Source organism: Melanaphis sacchari, unplaced genomic scaffold (assembly GCF_002803265.2).
Source record: "Melanaphis sacchari strain LSU unplaced genomic scaffold, SCAv2.0 Contig257_pilon_pilon, whole genome shotgun sequence".
In the NCBI taxonomy this organism is placed as follows: Eukaryota; Metazoa; Arthropoda; class Insecta; order Hemiptera; family Aphididae; genus Melanaphis; species Melanaphis sacchari.
The window spans coordinates 206056-225711 of NW_020271130.1; the positions used below are offsets into that span (position 1 = coordinate 206056).

At 28.3% G+C, this 19656-nt stretch overlaps 1 protein-coding gene across 1 annotated transcript in view; it reads right to left on the reverse strand.

Moving 5' to 3' along the window:
• Positions 1 to 19656, reverse strand: part of LOC112595126 — a 75842-nt gene that overhangs the window by 30149 nt on the left and 26037 nt on the right. Inside the window, exons 3-5 of the mRNA XM_025340218.1 lie at positions 5269 to 5367; positions 3775 to 3983; positions 564 to 702 (exon numbers count right to left, since the gene is read on the reverse strand). Coding sequence (XP_025196003.1) covers positions 564 to 702; positions 3775 to 3983; positions 5269 to 5358 — 438 coding nt within the window. The 5' untranslated portion in view covers positions 5359 to 5367. The remainder of the gene's footprint in view (positions 1 to 563; positions 703 to 3774; positions 3984 to 5268; positions 5368 to 19656) is intronic.

Here is a 19656-nt window from a genome sequence, read left to right on the forward strand (position 1 = left end):
GTATCGGCTTAAAACTAAAACTATAGTCGACGTTTTAATTTATTATATTATATTATTAAAATGGTAGATTGTGCAGTCGAGTTAAATGCACAATATTTTAACGTATGGGAGACTGAGCAAATTTTTTAGTACCTTTTTTCGAGAAGTCGACAATATTTTAAAATTATTTAATGAAAAACGAGCGTTCCGATACATTCTTCAGATACTAAAATTTGTAAAATACTAAATGCTTAAAAATTGATTTTATCACCTGAATTGAATACTCTATATATGATAATATTAGTTATTTATGAAGTGAGCATTTTATAATAAATAGCCCGTGTTGAATGGATGTGTGTAAAACATAATAATAAACTTAATGTATTTAACTCGTATTTGTGACAATTGTTATTATGATTGTCGTTGAACAACGCTTCAATGTTGCTCACGAGCAGTAATGTACATTAATCACGAGATTAAAAACTTAAATTTAAATTCTCTCTGGATACTTGTGGGTAAAATTCTTATATACTTTATAGAAACGTAAAAACTCGACAAGAATATTGAAAAAATAAAAATCTTACCAATTGTAAAATATCGAAGTTGTCACCACACAATACAAACGTCAATGGTTTGGTAGGGTTCGCCGAGATGTTTGTGCCCTTCAATTTTCTAAGTTCTTTATTCTTCGGCATTCTAATCAAGGTGGCGACTAATGGCGGGCTGTAAAACAATAAAACATAATATTATAATAATACCTTCGTTTCCTACAATTTATTCATACTGCAAATAGTAATTATTATAATCACTGAAAACAATACAATGACGTGTTTTCTGTTGATTACCTACGTATAAAATCATATACAATATTTTGCTACTTATATATGCTTTCTACACCGTTCTAAATAGGGTAACGTGTACTAACTGATAATATTATTGTTGTTTCCTTTAATTTTTTTTTATGCCAACTTCGATTCCCCATACTCGTGCTGTATAAGTTTGATTCTACGCGACAGTGCATACATTATTTATTTTTATCGTAATTTTGAATAGTTAAAAAAACACTGGCTCCGAGTCCTCTTTTTTTCTACTTAAAATAAATTAAAACATCTATTTCGATCTTTTATAGAACGTCTCAAATATTCTTAAAGTTTCAAGTGTAAATTGCGTACCTCATTATCTTTAGTGAAATTAATTTGATAAGTAAATCCATTTTAATAAATTTATAACAATTTACTATAAATATAAACACAATTATCTTTTATGTTTTGGCGAATAAACAAAATAAAACATGAACAAATATTGTTATGATTTAGAACATCACAAGTATAATATGTATATTGTTTATTGAAATAAAAATTGAAAAAAATTCACTATGACTATCGAAGTGAAGCAAAAATTGAAAAATTAATAGCAAATTAATAGTTACATATTGTATTTAAAAATTATAAAAAATTTTTCATGACAATGAGTATTCACGTTGAAAATACCTAAATTTTTTTTCAACACTACACAAATTACGGCTAATGACTCTATGTTGCCTATACAATAAACCTTGCACTCGAGATTGTATTTGAAAAATACGTACATACAAAAAACAATTAAAAATCACCTACAAGTCAGTGTTATATATTTTTATCATAGTTTTGAATACATTTCGATAAATCATCACGATAATTGATAAAAAAAAAGCAATGCTTAATGATTACACGATCTCTTCCGAAACGATTGATATTTTATTGACGTGATCAATATGTATAATAATATGATCACCGTGTTTGTGGTTAGCTGTTTCATTTTTTTTTATATTGTAGAAATTAGAATATACTTTAAAAACTTCGTTCAAAGATAAAGTACAATGAAATATGAATTAAATGCATTTTTATAAATTTCTATAAACGGTGCATAAAACTTTTCAAACATTCGTTCAGTCTCACAATAAACTTACGGTAAACAAAAGCTAGTGAATGAATTTATGAGCCACTGTAACGTTAATGACAAGATTCTCAATAATTATATCGTCATAATGATATTTCAACGTCAACATTAAAGAATCGTTTAAATTGTAAAAAAAAAATAAACTTTTATCTATTAGTTCTACAATTTAACAACTTGTAAAAATTATCAAAAACTAATCATTTACAAACTTTTGTAAGAATTAAAATATTATATGAAAAATAATAATAAAAAGCCCACCAGTATACTTAGTCAGGCACCACCTTCTTAATATTTAGTCCTTAGTCCTTAGCATCGATGCAAATTATTGTTGGATTTCAACTATATCATCGAACTTTATTGCTGTACAATATTCAATTGTGTACATGTGAACTTATTATGATATGGATAATGTCTACACGTTAATTATTTGTCATTAAACCATACGTTTACCTATATTAGGCTAGTGCACCAGAGTCCAGGAGTTTCCATTCTATGACACAAAATGAACTATTTTGACACATTAATTTTTTTAAACCAGTTCACTTATAAGACTTATCATGGGCATCCCCTAACCTAACCAGAGGGGAGGGGAATTAATTTAAAAAATAAATGAAGATTTTTTTATACAATTTATGCTCACATTTTATTAATAGTACATTATTATGTTTCGTCATTATTACATTAAATTATTACAATAATTATTAGGCAACAAATTTAAAATTCTAGGAGGGTAAGGGTCCCGTCTTACCTCCTTGGAAACGCCTATGCGACTTATGTTTTGAGATACTGAACTCTAAGCTCTTAGCTATATTTTTATCTGAGTTAATATTGTGAAGAACTCGGTAAAATTCAATTTAAATAAATGGTTTTTTCCACTCGTACAATAAATTAATGGAATGGTACGATATAATAAACGATTTTTATCTCTGTTAAATGTCATTACACTTTCATCTCGTTGTAAACAGTGTTAACCCACGAAGTCAAAACATATCACAATTTCAATTCGTCGTAAAAAAAAAAATATTTGGATACCCCTGGTCCAACTGGTTAATTTTTAGACATTGTTTATGGATAAAAAATTAAATCTATATCCGAAAAACTGAAAATAGTGAACGGTAAACAATATGTTGGCCAAAATTTTGCGAACACGACGATTTATCGTTTTAAACACAATAATCACACACGACACTGACTTGTTGGTTGATTGAGCGGAGCGAGACAAGTGCCCACGACGACGACCAACCATGTGGTCTCGGTGCAGTGCAACGTTGCCCCGCAGCGAGTCTCTGCGTTTTAATTTATGCGTTTTTATTCTCGTGTTCGTAGTGTCATTATTATAATATTATAATATTATAAATGCCTCGTACACTTATTTAATAACACTCGACGTTATTTTCTACACTGTCCCACATAATTAATCCCATCAAGTGACGGTAATCATAATAATAATATATAATATAATAATGTAATGCTATAGTATATTATTCTATAATGTATAATGATAGGCGTGATGGGCGCGAGAGCGTTTGTCGAGTTTTCGCCGGCCGGTTCGTTTTCATTGTGTGTAGATACGATTTTCGAACTACCGTGTTATAATAGCACGTCATTAATAGGAGCAAACGTAAAATATATTGATCGCTACAATAATTTTCATTTTCATTTTGCATCTGAGAAATCAGCAGCAGTGTTTTACTCGTACTCTTAACGGCCTAACCTACCCACGAGTATACACGATATATGTCAGACCCAACGTTTTTCATTCTTATGAAACTTTTTCGCACCGCATCATAATATTGTTATAAATAATACATAGGTACGCGAAACAGAGTAAACAGACATAATTATAAAGATACTTACGGTTTAAATGCAATCGTTTCGTTGAAGAATACGTCATTTACTACAAACTGATTGACTTTTGAGCAGTTTTTAATATTTTTTTGATAAACGAAATTCGGAGTTCCAGGGAACGACTCTAAGTCGGTTATTGGAAATGTTGCTATTGTATTGGAAACGCCATTTCTACTAATAATGCTGCTTGTGAAATTTTCGCACGTACCTGGTGCGATCTAAACAATATACATGCAAACAAAATAATCGTTGATTAGATATTTCTTACAATGCTGTATCGTAGTAGTGGTCTTGATAAGATTTCAAAGACATAAGCAAAAAGAACGAATAGGACAATGATAAAAATAATGTACCAATAAAACTGTTTTATTTTGCTTACAGTCGTTTTACCAAAGCTATTTAGGCATAAATACATTTTTACTATTATTATGTTTTGAATCTTTTATAGTATTTATTATTAATAACAGACATATTTATTTCATGTAAATGTTTACATATTAAAATAATTAACAAAGGCTCAGAGGGGAGAGTGAAGGCAGGTGATTTCCATCGTAGTATCAATGGTTTTACGTGATCATATTGATAATCGGTAAGTCGCCAATCCACTCGATTTGAATTTATTCATATATTATTATGGAACGTCGAACTAGAAACAATTTTAATGGCTTGTCGTGCCACGGGGTGAGCGACTTTATAGGTGTACGAGGTACTTAGTATCTACATATATAAAATCTATGGAGTACTGGTATGTAGGTACATTCGACATGTTAGAATTATATTAATTATAATATAATTATTATTGTTGTTAGCACGCGTGGATAAGTTTAATTGCGCCACATTAATGCATTACGCATTTAAGCGCAGACACAACGGTCATTGTGAAACAAAAAAACACGTCAAAAATAAGGGTTAGTGCACGTTGGATAACGATCGGTAGAACGTATTGTAATAAGTATTAAAATATAGACTATGTAGTTTATAATTTATATCGTGCACGGTCCGAAACGATCATCGTACGACAGATAATGTCACGATGATATTAATAACAAAAAAGTAACGATTATTATATAATAATAAATATCATAAATAAATAAGACGAATTTAGGAAGTTTTTAATGATTTTTTAATAAGGGGTTTTCCTGGGTTGAATTTTTTCATACAAGCATATTTTTATATTTTTAAAGGTAATTAGAAACCAAATTTTGCTGCACTGAGTTATTTATCTGTCATTATTTCTTATTTCTAAATTATGTAATTGATTATTATTAACTATTTAAATTTAGCCATCAATTTTTTGTTTTATTCTTTAAATTTACGTTTCCTTCTCAATTAGGTACCATATGAATGAAATTTATTTTTAAGGAGATTCCAGAAATTTACAATCCGTCTCGCTGGGCTTACTTGAAATAAACTTTCTAGGATATAGACTTTTTTCTTAGCCTTTGATTAAAACTTTTAAGTAATAGTGGCGTATAAAAATAAAAAACAATCTTAATTACATACCTTCGTTATTTTCACCAAGTATAAAATCAAACATATCACACTGAAACAAAGGCGTTTAGAGCGCATATTGTTTCTCTCCGGGTTATTCATCTTGAATGACTGAAAAAAAAAATACATAATAAATTACAAATTAACTTATTAATTTTTATAAAACGTCATTTCAAGTTTTTTTTTTTTCAATGTGAAAAATGCTAGTATTATAATATAATCTTATTATATTATAATAAGTATTAATATTGAAACCAAATACAAGTGACAAATATTTAAAATGTTTAACACGATATTATATGAATATTATGATAATATGCGTAGGTACGTATCGATTATATTATACGCCATAGATATTTAAATCGATATATTATTTTTATAACGCGACCAACAACAATATCATATTATATTAATACGATCGTGTCGTACATAGTATCAATCAGCCGAACGGTTCAATCGGTTTAACGTCCGCGGCAACGTCGGCGGCGGTGGCCGTCGACGACAATCGATGCCATAACGATTTAGGACTTTGAACTTGAACCGGGGTCTCACGTATAATACGCCTGACACGGATAATATATAACACCGTATTATATATGTACATATACATACACAAAACGCGCATACTTTCACGGCCGACTTTCTTCGGGCGTCGACGACCGCGGGAGAACGTTTTCTCCATAACTTCGTTTACGTAAAGAAGAGAGAGAGAGAGAGAGAGAGAGAGAAAATTACTGAAGAAAACAAACCGTCTGCGGCAGCGAGTACCAACAATAATATTAATCTATAATATTATGCGAACGAACGTGGCGAACTCGGGTCGACGACCCGGTAGTAGGTATCTAGTCCGCGAAATCCAATGACGGCGGCGGCGCCGTCCCTCTGCGCGCGATCCGTACGCGCTTTACGGCTGTAATAAATAATAATAATAATAGTAATAATAATATCGATGACGGCGGTAATGACGATGACGATCATGACGATCATAATGATGATGATGATGATGACGATAATTATACACATGAGTAATAACGCGATAATAATATAAATACACAGTATCTAACGTGTCATATATGTGACGAGACAGACCTATGGCGAGTGTTATGCGTTATTAATTATTATCTACGAAACGCGTAAGCCGTTTAAAATAACCGATGCATGCGATTTGTTATACGCAATTTCGCGGCCACTGTAATAATTAGAAATGTAAGTTCGGTAAATTATTACCGCGTAAATTTACCAATTATTTTTATACAGGTAAATATTATATTTTACCAAAAAAATTAGTATGTGTCACCTTAAATAATTAATAAACGTCTTAACGAAATAGAATATTCTTAACATATCAATAGAATGAAATAGCTTATAATTTATATTATATAATAACTCAAACGTCAAACGTTCAACATGCCCACAACTACTGACAGTGTATTACATAACATATCATTCCATAAATTATTATCACTACCTATTTAAAGCACGGTTGTAGACATAATATTATAATCTTTACTTACAACTGTGCAATTAATAAATTTGATTTTATTGACATTCAAGATCTATGGACTATGACAGTATCATAATTCAGGGCTGTAGATAGTATTATCAACTTTTATTATTTAAAACTTATTAATTTTAGGTTTGCTGAGTAGTTTACTTTTTATTTAATTTGTGTTATTAAAAAAGTTGAAATAAAGCTGTAAGAAATTAAAAAGAAGTATTTTATAGAAGTTTACAATAGTAATAAGTTCATGAAAAAGTAGAAGTGAAGAGTTTAAAGAGTTTAAAGAGTTAAAGTTTAAAAACTTTTAAGGGTATTCCTATGGTGACATACAAAAATTATCAACATTTACCAAATTTACAGATTTTATGTAAATTTACGTAAATTTTTCTCGATAAATTATCAAAAAAAAAAAAAAAATGTACGTAAATTTTACATCTCTAGTAATAATATAACGCTCTATACCTACGTCGATAACGAAATACAAGTAATACCGAACAGGCAATATGATGGGTTCGATCGAATGGCGGTTATAATATTATTTTTCTGTCGTATTTCACGCATCTCGTTTGGAACACACGCGATGCTTTGGATATTATGATTTCGCCGAGAACAATAATTGTAATTGTCTCGTTGTAAACGGACGTGAAAACCGAAACGGCGTTATCACGAATTAGAGGTGTCTCGGACACGATCTACCAATAATCGTCGTTGTGCATAATATTCGAATCGATTCAAACGTCGGAATTAAAAAAAAATTAATCCGGCGTTTGGGTGTTGACAACCGTTATTGTTCGGTTAAAATACGCGGGTTGTTGCGTAGGTATCTGCCATAGTGTACCTAGTTAGTTACGTTACGAGCTGAGAAAATTTAAAAGAGCGATCGTACACGTGTCGTTCGTATTATAATACTTAGTATCCCCTCACCTCTTCTGACACGTTATGTGTTTAGTTTATTTTGTTGTTACGTTTAATGATATTAATAATACGTATTCGATAATATCATTCCTCTCAGGTGCCCAATTATTATTATTAGTTATAAATATATTCTTTGAAATTGTTAATTAAAAAAGTGTTTGGGTTTATTCGAGTTGACCAAAATATTTTATTCGGATTTCGGTCAACTCGGGCGTGTTACTTGAAAAAAAAAATCATTTGGATTTTAACCTATAGTGTTTTAATTTTTTTTTTCACAGATTTTTAGGTGTGTTTCGGGTTTGGATTGATTTAAGTGCAGAGTCTTCAAGAAAAATATTATGATGTGGTCCGCAGTTTTTGGCGAACTAACACGAATACATTTATAATTCAAACGTTCGAAACGGGTTCGACGAGCCGTTTACCGTTGAGCCGATGTGATTATAAATACCGATAAAAACGCAGTGTTATAACCTACATAATAATGTTAATATATTATATTGCTCGACAACGATAGTAAATCAACAGGCGAAATGCCGAAACCGATTTTGAACCACATGGCGGCGACCGAAATTATGCAGTATTATTACGTTCGGGGACATCGGAACCGTGTCGTCTCATTCCGTATGCAAATACGTGTGTATAACGTGATGAGAATAGCAACACAATACAAACATTGTCATTTCGTCCGGTCGAAAACGGTCCCGTCGTAGGATATGTAACATAATAATATATAATATCTGCGCAAAGTATTATATTCATTGTTATAATACGGGAACGGAGAACGATGACGTGGTTCGCGCATTGTGTTCCGGTAGTGCGTATTTTTTTCCGCTTCTTCTCCTCTTCCTCGTTGCTCTTTGACTTCTATTTCTTCTTCCCCTTCTTCTTCTCTTATTTCTCCTCCTTCTCGCCGTCTTCCTCCTACTCCTCCTCTTGCGCGTCATTCCTCCTCTTGTGTTATTGCTATAGGTACACAGGTACTCGACTTCTCTCCCCTTCGAAATGAGGTCAAACTCGGTTCGGTTCGGTTGCACGCCGCCGCCCGAGAGAAAGACGGTCAACGACCTTAACCGGGATATGTGACGTGAACGGCGGCGAGTTCATGAAACGCTATTATTAGGTGTGTGTGTATGTGTGTGTTTGTGTGTGTAGGCTGAATATCGTAATACTTTCACCGGAGTAGGTGAAATTTCTTAATCTATTTTTTTTGCCGACGACGATTTTTTAAAATCCTAATTTTTTTAAGAATGCGCGTTACACTTTTACGTCGCCGTCATCGCTGGTTCTAGATTCGGTAACGTCATATAACAGATATCGTCAAAATTCGTAAAATTTGTACCTATAGTACATGAGAGATCGTGAGTTGTACCACTCTACGCGCTTTGGTTTATTCGTCATAACGGTTGAAAACCCGTTCGTCACAAGCACGAAATATAAAATAATAATAACAATACTGTAAAGTATTATTATTATAGTGATAACTGATAATATTATAAGTACTGCCGACGTTGTGCGATTTATTTCCTGCTCGTAAAAATTTTTGATTTTGGTTATATACCAGTATTTTTTTGTCTTATTTTTGATAAGTAATATAAATTAATGTCACGCTAAAACATATAAATTATCAAATTATTATTTGCGTACATGAAAAACCTATAAAGTTTTAAATACTGTTTCTGCATATGGATTTTATATGGTCAATTTTAACGAAACGAGATTAAGACATAAAAATGTATTGAAATTAAATACGTTTTCAGAGTTACATTATAATATATTGTATGAGTATCTATAGACTATAGTCATTAGTCAAAATAGGTACCGTTATTGGTTTATTACATATAAGTTATTAAATATTGAGCAATCACGAAATTATACATTAGAAAAATATTGCTTCATACCAAATGTTTACATTATCTAATCATAATAATAATTTTAAATATCTATACCTATACACAAACTACAAGTTGATAGCAAAACAGACCAACGCAATAAATATATAGTAATTACAATCCGATAAAATAATAACTTGACCTGCAGTAATGAAAACGAATCATTTTTTGACTGCTGAAGAAATCTCTCTTATTTATACTAATTACAATATATAAAGAAGTACATTGTCGCGATTACCTGTTAAAAATCATTACGCAAATAATATAAGTTACACATAAGAGTTCGCTCTGAAGACGACGGTTTTAATTATATCTATTTACTATTAATTATTATACAACGAGCCATTGGTTGTTGTACTTATTTATCAAAAGTTATAATGTATTATAATTATAAAACTGAAATTTTCATGATGTGATATCATTTTTTTGTTTCTACTGTTTTAAAACATACATTTTATAATATTCTAAAAAGAATTATATGATTTAGGTAATACTAATTATTTAATAATATATTATTAATAATTACATATCATTTATATCATAGAAATGTTTACGAAATTTTTCAAAATTTGAATTTTTCTCTACAATTATTAAAAGTTTTGAAATAAGTACATAATGTCCAATAGCCAAATAGTGACGAGCGTAAATTATGTAATAAGCTATTAGTTATATTATAGTAGGTAAAACAAGTTTTTCGATATAAACTCATATAAAAATTCGTCACCTTGAAGTTAAACCAAAAAAAACAACAGGACCACCTTATTTAATTGAAATATTAATATTTAATAACTTAAGTATAAAATAATATGTACTCTATCGATCTTACTAAAAGTAAAAATTCAAATAATCTCTTCAATGCTCTTAAATTTAGAAAACCGAAGCAGAAAACTAAAAACAAAACGGAAATATCAAAACGTGTTATAGATTATAAAACTAAGGATAATAATAATAAGAATGAAATATCAATATTAGATTCTACAGTAAGCATAAAAATTACTCATACTTATATTATATCATAAGAGTTATTTTGACCTGCTCAATTATTTTCAACGCATCGGTATCGCCGGATAACGCGGAAAAAACTTAAGTACCTACCTACTACGTATTAGATACGTCCAGCATGAATATTCGACCAGCCGCTTTATATAACATGATAAAATATTTTTATTAACTCCGATTGAGTGGGTGTATTATTATTATCGTAACGCGTAGGTTTACAAAACAATTATTTTAAAGGCAGAAAAAATTTATTTTGAATAATAGTATTAAAGTTCTTTGAAATATTTTTTAACATAATTTAAGAAAATATTATATCACCAATCATATTTTGAAAAAAAAATTACTCGAATTTCAATATAAATTTATACATAATCATAAGACATATTTTGAAGTTTAGATGTACGTAATGGAATGACACAGGTGTAATTCGCAAAAGGTCGGTCGATTATTTCACTCATCAAAATTGAAAATGCTTAAAAGTGATATATCTAGGCTTAATTTATTTTCTACCTGACAACTATTCAATAGTTTCAACCTTCTCATAGTTTCCATCACTTACCTATCATATAAAGCATATTTTGCTCATTAGTTTTTTAGTAATCTCTTAAGTAATTATATAAATTTACCCGAAATTCTCTCCAAGATTAATTTTAAAGTTCAAGCCCGTCCCAATTTTGCTCCTTTCATCAACTCAATTTGTAATTCTAAGTAAATGCATACTCGGGATTTATATCATACACGAAAAGAGTAACTAAGAAATTGTTCTACTTTCTTTACACACAAATAAATAGTTATCACTAATATTTAATAATTAATTTTTTTAACGTTATAATTCATAATTGTAATATAACTTTAACAAAACAATAAACTATAATAATATAAAAAACATAAGAGTGATAGCTTCCCTCCTTTGGATGCCCACTGATTCTAAGTATAACTGCTGTGGTAAACCATAAACGGTAGACATTTATTTAAATTATTGCAAGTTGTTAATGAACCTTATACTAAATTATGTCAAATTTTGTTTTATACATTCATAAGATATTTTTATACTTTATAGTTATTGCTATGTTTTTATTATAATTTCTGTATATATTATCATTCATTTTAAATTATATTAATTATGTTTTTAAATTCTCCATATGTATTGGCTTCGTGCTATAATAAATTAATAACTAATTAACTATTCGTTCAAAATTTGATTTTTAAAATATTAAAATTTTCAACAAAAAAAAATATTACGTTTGGAAATATGGAACAAAAAATGTATACTGTCCAAGGCAAACAACGATAACCATAAAATATAGTATAAATATAATTTATATTCAAAAATGTAATTTTATAATGGCTTTTTATTATGTAAAAAGTATTTTTTTTTAAACATTATATAATACTTTTCAAAAAAATTAACATTTTATTTTAAAAGAATCACCTTGTATAATAATTATAATATGATACCTGCAGTTAGTGCAGTATATATATAACGAATAAAACGCGTGCATTCTGAATATGGAATTAATGAGGTTATTGCCTAATAGCGAAAACAATTCGCGCCCAAATATCAAACACTAATGACCAACATTTCCGTATTCAGTATTGTAAGTATAAAATTAATATTAAAATACTTGCTTACAATTTGGATCTGAAACGTGATACAATAATATTATATTTTTATGAACGCTTCGTAGTTGTTGTTTGGAACCTTCGAGAATTATGTTGGAAAGCGCACGTGGGGTCATTATTGCACTCGTTTTTCAAAACTCTACAGATTATCCACGTATTACAAAATTTATTCCGACGTTTTCTCATGTTACGAGTATTATTGCAGAGAATCAGGTCGGAATTTGCATTAAGACAGTAAATAATATGTATTTGTCCCGTTTATCGACATTATTTCCTACACATTTTTTTTTCCCCGTTAATCTCGTCAAAGAATAATGCGCACTAAAGTGCACACTAATAGCCATTTTATCACTATAATATAAATTTCAATGGCTTTGACTTACGGAATAGTGTCATTTATTTACATCTTACAATTTCAGTGAACAAGCAATATTATCGATAGCTAACAAAGAAAACCAATAAAAAATACACTCACGTCTTTCTTACATCTATTCCAAACTTCTCGTATACCTAGTTAAAAAAAAAGTTTTAAAAATTTATACTTTCAAGTCCTGACAAAATAGACAAATAACATTATTCACCAAACTTAACGAAATTAAAAAATCAAAGGACTCAGATCTATCTCTCTAAAAGATCAGAAACAATCATGAACAGGCTCAGCATAGAATGTACATTTATATGTCAAGAAAGGACATTCCATCTACAACACCTGTGATATATTATCTCATAGTAAAACATATACCAACTAACCGAATGCTGTAGTTTCCAGTAAGTACGAAAAGAAACCCTTCTCATCTCCACTCACCTCTAATTGTTTCTTAGATTGAAATTTTCTACTGCAATCAAATACGAATATATCGAAAAAGCCAATAGGTATCTAATGAAAAACATCATTATAATGTAATCTACTGTTTTCATTTTAAACGTATCACTGTAAATTTTTTGGTATTTCAAACGACCATTGTGGATAAATATTTAATTATAATAATGGAAAAAAAATTTATTTAACTATATTAATTGTGTATCTCTAATATTAATATACTACAGTAGTATTATAGTATTACAGATTATCCGACCCCCATTAACGTTCTTTCTTGATTAATCGTCACTACTCGCGCGTTGCAGTAAAATCTTATCGCCTTACGTGCGAGTTGATTTATCCGAAACTTACCGGAAATATCAATTAGATAACCAATATATACATTTCATTATGTGTATGAGTAGTAAATAAATGTATAGTTTATTTAAATAAAATAATGAACATTATACATAGATAGTAAACACAATTTAATAATTCTGAAACTACTCGTTTTAATTTCAATATATAAACATCAACATTTTTAAATACAAATCGTTTTCCCAACGATTAAAAGTAAAAAAAAACGGGGTTTTTATTTGTAAAAAAATATTTATATCACTATGAGGTGCCTTAAATGGCATAAAAAATCTTAGTATTTGAAAATATGGTCTAAACTTAAACATAATTATTCAAAAATTCATAATATGAATAAATGCATAGGTAATTAAAGATAACAAATATAAAATATGTATGACGAGCACGCATAGTGAATCCCACAGTTGATTATTGAATACGCAATAAATTACTTATTTATTATTTAGTAACGATTTGTGTATCACTTTCTGAATGTTAAATAATATTTACATAATAGTATAATAAGCTTTGACATTTATATGGATACGATATATGAAGGCTTATATCTAAAATCAAATTATTTAATTATTTTTTTATCAGCTTTACTGGTTTTTATATTATTAGGAAGGAATTTATTTTATCAATTATACAGCTTATAAGTTTAATTTTATTGTTAGACAAACAAAACAGTACATTTGTCTAATTGATAATTCGCTTTTTCGGTGTCATTTAATCAGTTAAAAACAAATTTAATAACACCCCTAAAATGAATATCATTACTTTTATAACTCACTTAATACTAGCGTAATCTAACCAATGACAAATTTTCAAGAAGAATAACTATAACGAAAAATAATAAATAGTAGGTAGGTACCTTAAATCCTAGTAGTTGTTGTTTTACTATTGAAATCGCATATTTAAGTTATAAAAATTGTACACATTACTTATTATTTATTACGTAATTACATACTTCAGCTTAATCAATATCAATAAATTGAATTACCTAATTACATTTTTAAGTACATTATTAATCTCTATAGGCATTTTTTAAGTGGAAATTAATTAAATTCTCGATTGTGTGTTTTTACAGTATTATTCGTTTCATACAATTCATTTCATTAATAATCATGACTTGAGTCTTGAGTTATAATTATTTATCATCATTATTATTAAAACACACTGATATCACTTCGCTTAACAGTCTCTCAACCCAAAACAAATGAAAATATTTATAAAAACGATCTTGTTGATAACAATCTAGTTAATTGGTATTTCTGAATGTCGATCAATAATTAAGATTAAAAAATTGTGAAATTAAAAATAACTTACTATGGGGACAATTTTAACGATGGTGAGAACAATCTCAACGATGGTATTGACAACATATTGAATTCTACCCCACGTCTGTTAAATTATTATTATTTAATATCAATGTTGAAATATCTTTACAACTTTGTAATATTTCAATCGACTACCTCTAGTTTTATGAATAAATAAATATATACGATTTATTTACAGGCGTTTGAAATAGGCAAAATAACATCAGTTTTATCTGTCTTCCTCTTTTCGATTGTTATGTAATACGTTATACGTATATAGTATATACCATAAAATATATTAAACTATAGCAAACACTGGTTGCCTGATTAGGGATTAGATTTATTTAAACTGCATTTAAACGTGCCCCATTGAGATTAGTTACTTAAATAATAATGCTTAATTGGATTTATAAAACAATAAACATACACAAGAATAAAATATAATTATTTCGTAAAAATATAGCACAGAAAATTAATTTGACAGAAAAAATGTTATACGAATAGAAATTGTGAATATGTATACTCGTATAATTTTTTCTTAAATTTAAACCTAACTAATAATTCAAAATTTACCACTAGTGTGGACATGAAATACATAAATAATAACATGTAAGATTTAGATCAAGACAAATGTAATCAAACATGCATAAATTTGTATTTTTATTACTACGCAATAATATGTAAGCTCATTATTTTAATATTAAGAACAATATATGATATTCTGGTAATCACAATAATTAAATGGTATTTTCGTTGAAAAATAATCAAAATTCACATTCAAGCTATATTAGAAATTTTCATGTTTGTTGATGAATTTACCAGAATCCATAACGTATGCATGTCTTATAACAACCAATAATATACCAAACAATACTTTCAATTATTTCGTGGTTATTTGTGAACCTAATTAATTACTAAAAGTTTTTAGGAATTAATAATTCAAATATTAAAATAAGCCATCATAGATGTTTGTGAAATACGAAATCAAATAATATATTTTGTTTTTTAAATCATAAGTAAAATGCTGGTTAAAAAAAAGTCAAGGAAGACAAATATAGTGAGACATTATTAGATTTAAAAACTATAAAAAAAAATTATTGTCATTACATTCTATAATGTTAATATTTTGTATCTTGTTTGTGTTTTAACATATCTTTTCAAATACAAAGAATAAAGAAATAATATTATTTTAAAAATCAAAATATCTAAAAATTTGAAACTTATCCGTTTAATTAAAATATTAAATTACTGTAAAAAAATCACATTTATGTAAATTAATTTACCACAGAAATTTTATTGATTATACAGGATTTCAGGGACATATTATTTATAAAAAACAACTATAATATATGTTACATTATTTTATTAATTGTGTATACAAAGTGATTCACTATACATATTCAACTAACTTTTAAATTTTATTCTTTAATGCATTTAGTCAAACTCTGATTTTTGGAATTTTTAACTTTTAAATAAATTGTTTTCTTATAATAACTACCATGTTCATTATAAATTATTAATTGGTTGCTTTTTTAAAAATGTTGATCCATTAAATTCAAACTCAAATTAGTAGTTTTTGTGTTATTAAACTGTATATAGTCCTTATACTTTTTACATAAAAATTCTAAAGATAAAATTAGTAAATTTTATATAAAATATGAATAAAAATTGTTTAGTTTAGTTCTTTTTATACTCCATCATTTTCTGCAAACTATATAATTTTTATTTAGTTATTACCGAAAAAGAGTCGTATTTAAATATACCTATTAATTTATCGGAGATACTATAGGTGATAGGGGACTTCTAGGACATAAGTATATATTATATACATTTACATGACTATATATTTATAATAAAAAGTTATATAACAGTTAAAAATAAAAAAATGCTTGTGATTTGGAATCAGTGATTCTTTAAAATGTTCTATAATAATGAATGTTTCGATAATATTTTAATTTTATTTATTAAATGCCAAGAAGCAGTTTTATTAAGTAGATAACATAGTTTTATAACGTATAACGGTATAACAGAATTAAACTTGGTTACCAAATAAGGTACAGTTAAATTAAGTTATTTTAAAATTCATTAAATACACAAATAATTATTTTTGATTACAACAGAATAGATATGACGCTCATTATTAATGGAATAAAGCATACGGTACATTGGATAGTTATAATCTTAACAGACAAGATGGAAAGGAATATTGAAAAGAATATTGTTTCTAGAAAGATAAGAAAGAACACGCAATTTTATGTCGTATACACATATATGATTAAATATCAAGTACATCTAACGGTACGTTAGGTATTGAAAAGTTGATGCTGTTCACGAAATCGTTCTTTTTTTTTTTGGACATGCAATATTACGCTAAAAGTAGAAACTCGAAAAAAGAAAAATATCTAGCAAGAATTTATGACGTACTCGTATACACTACGCGCATAGAATGTTCATAAATTTGGCGTTGTAAGTAAAATAAAAAAAAAAAAATAAAAAACTAAAACTAAAGCAGTTTATTGTTTAGTGATATCGCGCGTATTTGGCACTCGCTCGCTCACGTGAAAACATCAATCGGAGTGCTGTTGAACACCGATACGCGATGGAACGCGGGGTCAAACAATTCCGTAGCACACGGCAAACACAAAAATATAATGATAAACTTCTAAAAGAATAAAATAGTGAAATATTGAAAGAAAAAAAAAAATAGCGTCGATTAATCGCGCTAGGTGTACGAATGAAGTTTGCTGTTGATTGGCTGTACACGTCAATGTGTGATTGACCGCTCGTGCCAAACTACCTATTCTTAAATCGTTTAGATAATACGAGAACGCATGCATCACTATAATATTATATCATTTTATTATATGAGGTACCATAATGTACAGATATAATGAAAAACACTCGCTTATCTCTAGCAAACGATACGTGGATACCTGTTGCTATTGTGATAATAAACTAAGGACATTAAGTTCGATTGAAAATTAATTTTATAAGAATTGCCTTATTATTTTGTATGATTAATATTTTATATTACGTCCCTACATACCAGCCATTGGCTGCCTAATTTTTTTTCTATCGTCAATTGCTTGTTTACCGCTCCAGCTGGTCTAACACACTCGTAGACTGAACATGCCGTTTATTTAGTCTTGAGCAATTTATTTTTTTGTTTTATAAAATAAAAATTCAGTGTTATATTATTCATTTCACTGATATTTTATTTTATTATAAAAACTTAAATATTGATATTTCGCCGTACAATTAAACATTTTAAATACTTGGAATCAAAGATTATGCGGTTATCAATAATATAATATACTACATTATTTTAGTTATTAGGCAATAGTATATACATATTGACTACTGCTAACACATTAACTTCGACTCAGAATAATTAAGCACGTCGGAGTCATTATTATTATTTTGATAATCATTTATAATTTAAAAGATTATTTTTGTAATCATGGAATTAATAATAAAAAGGAAACGTGGATGTGTGTAAAATTATAATATTCAATTTAAATGTTTGAACAACGATAGATATAAAATGTACTCTAATTGAACAACTGTTTTGATAAAAAATAAATGTAAAAGTCTAAGAGCAAACAGAATAATAACAATTAGTAGCTGATTTTATTTATTTATAAACCGATAAGGTACACGAGTCAGAGATAATTAAGTTTGTTAATTATAACACATATCATAAAATAATTTAATAAAATATTATTATTTGTAACCAATTAATGGGATGCCTATTAAATTTTATTTTAAATCAATTGAATTAATAAAATTGATAGATTTAAAAACTTTATATAAGTATGTATATTGTATATTAATCGTATAACGTGTAGAAAAATAACGAATATTGTCGAATTTTCAATAATAACAGTAAATTAATACAGTGTTAATAATTTTATTTGTGTTTGTATTGAAAAACAAACACAAAAGTATTCGAATAGAAGTATAGAAGTTATATTAAACTGAATTATACAACGTGTTTATTTAATTTGACTTAATCATCTGAAACTCAATTTTAAACTATGCAGCAGCTTACGTCGTCAATAAAAATTAATCGACATGTAAACACAATTTATCGAACTCGAGCGGACTAAAAGTTATCGGCAAAATAATAGAAAACCAATATTTATACATTTAAATTAGAAATGTTATCAAAAGGTATATAATATATTACAGCAGTAGTATCAATCGGTTTCGTATAGGTATGTGTATACTGTGTAGGTACACACACATGGCACGGAATCTCAGTTGTTTACAGTTAATTTTTTTTTAAGAATAAACCACTATCTGTACATTGCTATCTGTTAATTTTCAATTATTAAACTTGAAGGTTGAAATATATATTATTTTGATTCGGGAATGTTCAATATTTGAGTTTCGAAATTGTGCCTAATCGTTTTGACTTTGAGCGATACCAAATATACCAAAGTGATGATAAGGTCGTTCGTGTAATAGGTCATCGTATCCCGGAATAAACTACCTTTGTAATAATATTATATTATTTCATTACCATCGCGTTGTGTATGTTATAGTTGTCTCTCGTAATACCTACTGTCGGCGGTCGTTTGTTACTATAGCCTTACAGCTTAATGTCGAATTATTATGATAAATCAATTATTATTATAGCACAATATGCGTATAAATGGACATACGCTCAGTGTATTTGTTCATTTGCTAGCGTTTAAAATGTTTGGAATTAACGCCGAAACGACTCGGCAAGATTACAATAATTTTAATCGGATTTATTATTATTTATTACTCCAACCTGTCCACTGCGCCCGAGTTGGCCAGCGATGTGATATTTCAAGTACTGAATTAATCAAAAATATGAGTCAAGTCCGAGATGAGCGATGTGCGAATTTCTCCATTCGATTTTTTTTTTTTTTTAAATACCGAACAATTGTAGCAACAGATGACCTCGTGCAACGAAAATAAAATAGCAGTCGTGTTGACGATAAAAAAAAAAAAAAAACGCTGAGAAGGCTC